General features: G+C 45.4%; 2 protein-coding genes across 2 annotated transcripts; one reads left to right on the forward strand and one right to left on the reverse strand.

Moving 5' to 3' along the window:
- The first annotated feature begins 86 nt into the window (after nt 1–86).
- LOC104081479 (collagen alpha-2(VIII) chain-like) lies at nt 87–431 on the forward strand. The gene is given in 1 exon segment (XM_009584240.1): nt 87–431. A coding segment is annotated over 1 exon segment (345 nt).
- A 6,104-nt stretch (nt 432–6,535) lies between these two features.
- Nucleotides 6,536–9,094, reverse strand: ADPRHL2 (ADP-ribosylhydrolase like 2). The gene is made up of 5 exons (XM_009584241.1): nt 9,003–9,094; nt 7,971–8,178; nt 7,676–7,860; nt 7,478–7,578; nt 6,536–6,919 (listed from the first exon to the last, which is right to left on the reverse strand). The coding sequence occupies exons 1-5, from the start codon at nt 9,068–9,070 to the stop codon at nt 6,627–6,629; spliced, it is 855 nt and encodes a 284-aa protein (XP_009582536.1). The 5' UTR covers nt 9,071–9,094; the 3' UTR covers nt 6,536–6,626.
- Between the last annotated feature and the right edge of the window lie 767 nt (nt 9,095–9,861).

Consider the following 9,861-nt stretch of genomic DNA (forward strand, 5'->3'; position numbering starts at 1 on the left):
AGCCGCAGTTCGGCCGAGGAGAGCTCTCCGCCCGGATCGCGCCAGCCTTCACTGCCATCCTCACCTCTCCCTTCCCAGCGTCGGGCATGCCAGTCAAGTTTGACCGGACTTTGTATAATGGGCATAACGGCTAAAACCCAGTCACCCGGATATTCACCTGCCCCGTATCCGGCATCTACTACTTTGCCTACCACGTGCACGTCAAAGGGACTAACGTTTGGGTGGCCCTTTATAAGAACAACGTGCCCGCCACCTACACCTATGACGAGTACAAAAAGGGCTACCTGGACCAGGCCTCGGGCAGTGCCGTGCTTGAACTCAAGGAGAACGACCAAGTCTGGGTACAAATGCCCTCGGACCAGGCCAATGGGTTGTACTCCACGGAATACATCCACTCCTCCTTCTCCGGGTTCCTGCTTTGCCCTACATAACGGCTGTTGGGCACATTTCCTTTTCACCCACTTTAGCCATAAACTGTCTTTTTTTTTTTTGATAAAAAAGTTTTTTAAAATTAATACGAAAAAGAAAAATCACTGGGAAGAACGCGCAAGCCGTTGTCGTGGGATCTTGCTTCACGCTGTTTGATCCATGAGTCAAGAGGGTAATTGGAAAGGAGACATCTATCTATCTTTCTTTCTTTTTTGGGGGAGGGAGAAGGGAGGGAGGGGAGTGACTTCCTCAGCAAAGCGTATTTGGAATAAATTTTACCCTAGTGACTGTACATCAAACACAGGAATGCGCTTGGGATGGCAAGGATCTGGCTCTGCAGTAAACTGCTCTGTGATCCAGAGAGGGTCGTCTGGAGGATCAGACCCTTCTGGTCTGTAATCAAGTGTCCTTGTTTCCGATTTTGAGTACTAGTTAAATAAATACAGCTGTTGTAATGGATGGTGTATTTGCTAACCAGCACAGGGATCCTAGGCACTTAAAACAAACCTGTACAGCAGCAGAGATCCATGATGAATTGAGAAATTTCCTTCCCAAACCATCAGATGCGCAAGTTTTAGTCTCACTGATGCCTATTTTTTCAGAATGTGCTTTGAGGCAGTCTCTCCGATTCACTCCGGATTCAGTGTGGTTGGATTTATAATCATAAAAAGTGGAACACTTTGCATAAGCACCTTCTTATGAGAAGTAAATATTATTTTTAACCCTCCCCCCCAGCACCTTTAGGAATAAAAACATCCAGGCATTGGTATCTGGGAAGATGACAGACGACCTATTCCAAAGCCGTTGAGGGAAGCTGGGACCCCTGTGACAAACAACGATCCTCTCTCTCGGGTTAATTCATCTACTGGCAAGTCCAAGGGCAAGTTCTGTCCTGTCTGTTTCTTTGCAGCCCGAAGACTTGCTTGGCCTTGTGAGCATCTTATTCCTTGACAACACGAGGATGGCACTGCAAGCCTGGCTTACGGTGCTTCTAGCCTGGTTTGATAGAAGGTTTAGTTACACTTTCTTGAAAGTGCCACTTACGGACAACTTGCTTTTACTGTCTCACTATTTCGGGATGTGTAAACTTTTGCATTGGTATCCCCCCTTTCTCTGGGGACCTTTTAATTAAGAAAAAATAGTGTTCGTTCTAACTTTCCATTCAGTCATTTTACAACGGTGCTATTATCTACTTAACAATGTTATTGACAAATCTAGTGCAATATGTACCTGTAAAAGTGCACCATTCCAGGTGCCAATCTGTGACTTAGGTTAAAAAAAAAAAAAAAAAAAGTATCACATTTGTCTGTTGTTACCACTTTGTCTCACTAATGCTTGAAATGTTACTGACCTGAATATGAGCGACAAGGTTCTGGGAAAGGTATGCACGGATACTGACCACTTGGCTGCTCTGTCCTTTGCTAAAGGGAGCAGCTGAACCCTGTTGCTTTGCAGATTTTCTCGTGGTAGCATAGTCATTGCCACCTGCACTCACAGTAAAGCGGTTCTTCTCATCCCAGGCAAGTAGCACGCTGCTGAAGTTAATCCACATGCGCTACACTGCGTGTCCCTCTGCAAAGGCACATCCCTGAGAAAACAGCAACAATTGGTCACCAGCTGAGCAACTATTACCCTTAAATTTTCTTAAAGCCTGTTCTATGGCCAAAGAAACGTAGCAAGAATGGGACTTGGGATTGTTCTCCAGATGGACTGTACAAGATATTTAAACAACTTTTCTTTTTCTATTTCTGTTTTGTTTGTTTGTTTTTTCTCCTTAAGCCTCTTGCCATCCAGGGCTTCCTTGTAAAAACACACCTATCCCTGAAATGAAGAAACACAAAAAGGAAATTCACAGTTGGAAGGCCAGCGCTTCAGCTGCTGCTGGGCTGGGGCTGGCGTGTCCCCCTCCCAGGGATTTTCTCCACATAAAGCTGCAAGTTTCGTTCAAAGATGAAACCTTCTCAAGCCGAAAGGCTGCCCCAGTGTTTCCAATCCAGCTGGACGTTTTCAGATCCTGAAGGCAAGGGGGTGTCAGGGCCATTCGGGCTTTGATCGTACTGGGTTATTTCCCCGCAGGAACAGGAGCCATACCGAAAGAGCCCCTAAGATTAAAAGCGGAAGCTCAGATGTTTTCTTCAAGCCCAGGCTTGGGAGGAGGGTGCTAGGATGGGGCTTGTCTCCTTTATTGAAGCGTCTTTCCTGTGGAGAACAGCGGTGAACTCGAGCTGGTGCCAGGCAAGGCCCCGGCCAGCAGCGGGGTCTGGCTCCTTCCACCGCGCGGCACTGCCGGCGACGCGTGCACACTACCTGCAGCAGGGCCAGGAGCTTCTCGCGCCCCAGCCGCGTGCCGGGGTGGAAGCTTCATCCTGTTACTCAGCAAAGCGACTTATTTATACTGTGTTCTAACCTACATTCCACCTCTTTTTGTTCTGTTTTGTTTTACTCGAAACTTCTTGTTCTAGCTGGCAAAAAGCAATGACAAAAATACTCACTATAACCACACCGAGACATTAACTCGTTCAGTGCTGTAGATATTGTTTTGCAATTTCACTTTCCCTTCATGTGCAGAGCGTAAACCATAATCAATCTTCTGCAGCTATATAACCTGTTACATTTACACAGTAATTGAAAGGCAAAGATATTACACGCACATAGAGTTAGGCTAGAAAAAACGATGCACAGGATGAGGGAGGCTGTTCACTAAACCGGACACTGTCAGGAAGAATTTTTTTCTGGAGTACTGAGTACGTGATATTCGCCAGCAGAAAGGATTATATTCTGTCGTGTGTGTGAGCGCATGGGATTTCGGTTTCAATCACAATAATAAAAAAGGTTGGGTTGGATGAAGTATGTCTATTTTTAATTATGAAAACTGCATTACAATGTGCATTTTTATATACAAATTCTTACTATTTTTTTTAAATTTGCCTCTAGTATCTTCATTTCTAACCTAGTATATAGAGGTTTTTAGTTTTGTAAATACTTACTACATGCACTGTCATAGTAAAAGTTGGTTTAAAATGCACTCTTTTTGTGATCAGAAACTGGCCGCCTCTTCAGAACTAAAACTACAGTACTTGATTGTATTGACAAAACATCAATAAAACTTACTGTATAAAAGGTGGGCTCAGTTGTGCCTTTGTCCAATTATTAATGGGCTTGCTCAGCCTTGCTGGTGAGACCATTCATACGGACCTCTTGCACTGTATTTCCTTCTCAAATCCAGCTCACTTGTTCCCAGCAGTCCAGCAGATTTGCTTGCTAATTAATACTCTTACGTAAGAAGGTATTGCATGTTTTTCGTGATTAAGGAAAAGATCCCTGTCTCCAGAAGACCATTTTTAAAAAAAGGATGAAATCCAGACCCTTCCAGACTGGCAATTATTAACTTGAGGAATTTAAGTCAAAGTGTTGGGGATTCCCTTTCCCTTCTGTTTTTTCCATGATGCTTTTTTTTGCTACGTTACACAACCTTGCCTACAGCCAAACTCGCATCCCGAGCAACAAAAGCAGTCAGTTCAGCAGCACACAGAAGAAATGGTGAATCACCTGTAAGCAAATCACTTTCAGAGACTAAAAGTACAAAGAATAAAGAGAAGAAAATATGTTTTTCCACCTGATCTCTTACCTGGAAGAGGAGACGTTACTCGTTCTAGAGAAGCCTGGTTGCCACGTGGGCAGACTCCTTCAAATCTGACTATGAAGAACAAGCGATTCTCCTGCTGCAAGTCACGGGGCACCCAGCACACTCCCTGGTCTCTGCATGATCATCGCACGCTGGACTCCAGCAGCTGAACTCCTTCCACGCACTGCTCCTCGCTGCAAACAGTCTACAAGCCGCAGCCAGCAAAGGAAAAGGGCCTCTCCAGCAAACCTCCCTGCAACGCACATGATCGATGCTTCCGACTCACACCGCTGTTAACAAGAACCACATCTCCTGGCCTTTCACAAACTTCAGCTACCCCGTACTGCTCACAGGCAAGAGCGGCCACCTGAAAGTAGTTTTTACAGCAGATTTCCAGTGCTAGAACACCCCAAAGCAAGCACGAGTCTCGGCTACGCGCAAGGTGTCTCTAACCAGCACCGAACAACTTCCATTCTGCTTTCTACAGAAAGATTTCAAGAAGCCATAACAAAGTAGTTTCAGATTGAGTCTTAAAGTGAAGTATGGGGTGGGGAGAAAGAGCCCAGAGGTTTTCATACAACTCCTCTTGTCATTTAGTATGGAAGCACAACTTCATGACTTGAATGAAAAGACAGGAGCAGTGGCTAATTAACAAAGATAACTAAGATTTTATTTCTTTCCAAGGAAGTCAGAGCTAAATGTTTTAGTACACATTTAAATTCTGGCCTAAAATGAGCTATATGTTTTAAACAGGAGCTCTTCTGCTCTTCATGAGTTCCAAACATTTAAAATTATAAAGCTGCTTTAAAAGGAAAATACCTTCTTTTAAATAATTCCGTGAATATGTTCACACCTCTGGCAGAATAATGTGAAAAACCTGACATTTTACATCTCGGATCTGCAGCACAATACATAAATATACAATAGACCAAAATTCCACATGTTCTCAGGACAAGAATTCATTTATACAAGGAAAACCCATTAAAGCATCACACAGAAGACTGGCACTTGAAGGAAGGAGAGTACAGAAAAAACTGGAATGACCTATTGCAGCCAGATTTTCCACGTGTGCATGCAGCCTGACACACACAACCACTGTGTGCCGATACCACAGGGAGTGAGCTCCTTTTGAGCAGAATGGTCACTTCCCAGTGTCAGAAGAAATACTAGAGAAATAATGGAGAATTACATTGTCACATTGAAATTTATAAACATTTCCATATGATGACTGCTTGCCTCTTTCTTTTTGTTTTCAATTATTAAAAAGCTTTCAACCCTTTTTAGACATGCCATACCCAAGCTGTTACTCCCTTTTTGACCAGCTCCACTGGGCAAAGGTTTTAAATGTGAAACTCTGGAACAACACAGCTTTGCTAGAATGTTCTTGGCCACCAGTGACAGCTCCAAATGCACAACTTCTTTTAAACTCTGATAAATTCTCCCCCAATTAACCTACCTTTCCCTTCATTTTCAGATGATTCTTACCAAGTACAGAGTTTTAAAACTGTGAGAGGTTAACTCCTGCTTCCAGCTGAAGTAATTTTTGTCACTGACTGCACAGAACCAGAATTCAATCCTTGTGTAACACTGGGTTTCACAACTATCTCCACTCAGATTTAAACAGCAATCTCACTCTCTGGACGTACATAGGACAGGATTAAAAACGCAGAATTCAAGGATTAGGAACAAAGGAAATGGCTAGAGTAGCTGCAGCAATGTGAAAGCCAGCTACGTAAGGGAACACAAAATGCAATAGATCAGGACGGTGCGAGGTGGATCGCAGAGCAAAGGACACCAAAGGAGCAGTAATTAGTTATGTCCTCTTCCAGCAGTAACAATGAACCAACTGGGATTCTGTCTGCATGCGCCAAAGGCAGTTCTCACAATGCCACTAGCAATGCAAAGAAATCCCTTCCCCAATCTCTGGCTCTTTTCATTCTGCCTTAAAGAAGTGAACCTCCTGGGAGGTCTACCCTCCAGCATCCTCGCTCCAGAACACTGGTGGTAAACCGTGCCACCGCGCAGGAACCCTCCAGGCTCTCCAGGGACGTGCCTTTCTGATGTCTCCCGTCTACATCCTTTAGCTGGTCAGCTGTGTGTGAACTGGTATTTTGAGAGGGGTGTGGAGCCTATCAAAGCCACTGCAGGACAGGTCACTAACAACTGAAACAAAGGCCACGGCACACAGGAGTAGAGGAAAACAGCAAGAAAGTCAGTGGATTCAGACACCCACCTAGTAACTGTGATGACAAAATGACATAGTGGCATAAGGGTGGGACAAAGCAAGAAGCAGAAATCTGATGAAAAACTAGACGCTCCTGTACACTTCAGAGGAGATGCACCCACTGTCCAAGGTGCCACATGCAGCCACTTCCCAGCTGAACCCTAATGGAAGGGTATGTCCCCTCTCTTCCAAACCAGCTCGTGCTTCCAGCTCTCAACTCACAGCAGCAGGCTTCTTCCTCGGGTGGAGGCTCACTGGCAGATGGCGTGGATCCACCACCAGATTTCTGACCAGAAAAGCAGAGCTGACCACCCGCTTTGCCTTCAGAAAACAGGCTCCCCTTGGAGCTCAGAGCCGCTGGCAGTAGAGTTCATACAAGCTATTTGCCAGCTTCTGTGTCTCTTGAAAAGCTTCACAGCTCTGCTCCCAACTTGGGGGTATCTGTTCCTCCCCATAATAAGCCCCTGCAATGGCTCCTGCCATGGTAGCAATGGTGTCTGTGTCTCCACCCAGAGAGATACAGTAGATGATGGTCCTCTGCAGGTTGCTGTAGTGATCGGGAATATCTGGGTCAGCTTCCATACAGCGCAAGAAGGAGTAAATTGCAGTAGGGACAGACCGCAAAGCAGCAATGCCATTGCCTGTCAACAAAACCAATCATCTTCAGTGCTGCAGAACACTTGTTTCTTGCTTCCCGCAGAAGTACCTTTTCCCTTCTAACTGCAACTTCCCACTGCCAGTTACTTTCAATACCACTATTGCTGATTTTATCACGACAAAGTGCAAAAGTTTGCATCTCAAAAGAAATCTCCCCATAGTTCCCCAGTACTACTCACATCCTGGAGCCCAACTCCCAGTGACACCAGCACAGTTTGGCAATACACACCTACCTGTTCCCATGTAACATGAAGATCTGATAGCCATTAAGACAAGAGATCTTAGAATATTAAGAAACGTTATTCATGGTAAGTTTTTCTTAGCAAGACATTTTTTTCCCCACCAATACAGAGAGGGAGTCACTGGGTCGAGACTCAGCGAATTACTGACTGGCGAGCACAGGCAGCCTTTCCAGCACATTCTGTGCCTGACAGGCAGCAGAGGCCGAGGTGGCAATCTGGGGGAGGACACATGAACTAGGCTTGCTGAATTAGTCCTGCTTCCAGCTCTTTCGTAATACTTGTAGTAAGAAAGGTACTTACCTAATTCAAACAATACATCTGCTTTGGGAACACTACTGAGTTCCAAAAATTCCTTTATTTTCTTTAGACGCCTTGAAAATGGTGAATCCTCAAATCCCAACCTGGGAAAAAAAAAACAGAATACAATGAAGAAGAGAGAATGCGAAGAGCCAGAATAAACTGTACACAGCAGTGTTAGTGCTCCTCACAGCTACTTACGCTCGGGCATCAGTAAGAGACTTGTCATCTGCCTCTACATCTTCCATGTGGCTAATGAGCTGCTCCAGGAAGGTCTCCTTGCTGAGTTCTCCCTGCAGGGCGAGATGCACGGCCAGGGCCTGCAGGATGGCCCCGTTGTAGCCCAGGGAGTTGGCATGGGTTAACTCAGCACTCAGCTTCGCAAACTGCAAACAAAAACACATCGTTAGCAAGCCTACTTGAGAGACCACGGCGAGACTCCCCTGACAGCAGGGACTCCCAGAGCCGAGGTGCCAAAAGGAGCCAAGAACGGTACCTTCTTAACATCCTGGACATCCGAATACACAAGTGGGATGCCTGCCACCCTCATGGCACCGCCATTGCCATAGGAGCCTTTCCCATTAAACTGGGCTCGCGCTGGTTCAAACACATCATTGCATTTGGGGCTCAGGAGCTTCTTGAAGACATTGACAACGGCCATGCCATAGCCCCTGTTGGGTTCCTTCTTGTACTCCTCAGCAAACCTGGCATGGGCAAGAGAGCAGCAGTTACGCAGGTGAGAAAAAATACATAGGATATTTCGTCTGTTACTGATGTTTGTAAAGAGGTTGTATAAAGCCACTGTAAAAAGTGAATTAATAACACGTGGATAATTCAGTGACAGTCAGGGTTCAAGTGATTCAATTCTGTAGAAAAAATTGGTGTGAAAGGAGGAAAGGGTGTATAAACATCACCCTCCACAGCCCACTTGTTTTCCTCTCAACTTTGCCTTGAAATAGAAGCAAACTGGAAATGTTTCCGTGGGTCACAACCACAAAGAAAGTCTTTTGTTCGAGTTCAATGGGAGAGTTTTCTAAACAAATAAATGTTCTCCCTTAAGTGGAACCAAATGCTACCAGGGCTGTGGATTCAAAAGGGAAATGGATCATAACAAACTGAAGCTGACCTCACTAATATTCACTAACTAAATTAAGGGAGGTACAAACATAAATAGCAACAAACATGAAAGGAAATGCTTCTGAAATTTCTAGGCATTATCTTCCACAAACGTGAATACCATACACAGCTGCAATACTGCATGTTCCATCCTGCTTCATTTCAAAGCAGACTCTGGACTCACACTAAAGCTAACACTGCTGCATGTTCCAGGACAGTGCAAAGCACACAATAAATTACAGGATTAGCCCTCACTTTTCTGATCTTTTATCCTCCACAAATTAACAATGACTTTGCCTTAGCCCCTGTCCCCTTTCACAGAAAATTACAGTGATTGCTGAATCTTAAGGAAGTTTTGCCTTCACTAGTAAATGTCAACACCCTGGCCTCTGAAGCTGGCTGCAGTCCTTACCTCTTGGCCATATCAACTTCATCAAACTCTCGCTTGGCTAGCAGGGACTGTACCACCGACCTGCTCATGGCCGTGTCATCCGTGTACGAAAGAGTTTCTAAAACAGAAGGTCAAAACATATTGTGACCATCCAGGGACAAATTCTCCTCCTGTCCTTCTCCACTGTCAGCACTTCCCTCCTCTCCAAGGCCTAAATATCTGTATAGCTGAAGTTAAAACATTACCAGAAGTTCCCCAGTGCTTTGAGCTCATCACTAGCCACAGCCATCAAAGTAAGAAGGTGCAGAGGAAGAGAGATGCACCCACAGGAAGAATGAGACAGAAAGCATTTCAAGATTAATAAAAGCCAGGAGAAAACATTTGCTATCCAGAGGCACATATGGACAAGCGAGAGGCAAGCCTCTTTCTCAAGGAGTTTACAGTGTATGCTCACAAGCAGAGAAGAGAAAGCACAGTTGCATTTCTGGACAAGACCACAACAAAATCAAGTGCCTTTAAGATCCTACTGGACGGGTTTATAGGGCTTGCTGCACAGCTCATAACCCAGCACAAATCCATCATCACTTGCTAAGAGTTCTTGTGCTTCTCTTACTCTACTCCTATCTATTTTTGGTATATCTGTTCCTTGCTGACACCCCTGTGCTGCGATACCCCGGTTCCCAGCACGCTACACACCCGGGCTTCCCTCGAGCAAGGGCAGCACAGGCTGAGCACTGCAAACCACACATCCCTCCACACCGGCCATGTTCTTAAGGCACCAGGAACTGCCCTGGGGGAGCCAGAAGCGGGGCGGGGGAGCCAGAAGCGGGGCACTGCTTCAGCGGGGTCATCCTCACCCCGGGGTGGGGGGCCCAAACCC

This window comes from Fulmarus glacialis, unplaced genomic scaffold (genome assembly GCF_000690835.1).
Source record: "Fulmarus glacialis isolate BGI_N327 unplaced genomic scaffold, ASM69083v1 scaffold24078, whole genome shotgun sequence".
NCBI classification, from domain to species: domain Eukaryota; kingdom Metazoa; phylum Chordata; class Aves; order Procellariiformes; family Procellariidae; genus Fulmarus; species Fulmarus glacialis.

What these genes read in the sequence shown, in the direction of transcription:
- ADPRHL2 (XM_009584241.1), bottom strand. Translation starts at nt 9,070, where the DNA reads ATGAGCAGGTCGGTGGTACAGTCCCTGCTAGCCAAGCGAGAGTTTGAT. An exon ending in ATGTCCAGGATGTTAAGAAG is followed by an intron (nt 7,861 to 7,970) that starts GTACCGTTCTTG and finishes TTTTGTTTGCAG; the next exon opens with TTTGCGAAGCTGAGTGCTGA. An exon ending in TCTCTTACTGATGCCCGAGC is followed by an intron (nt 7,579 to 7,675) that starts GTAAGTAGCTGT and finishes TTTTTTTCCCAG; the next exon opens with GTTGGGATTTGAGGATTCAC.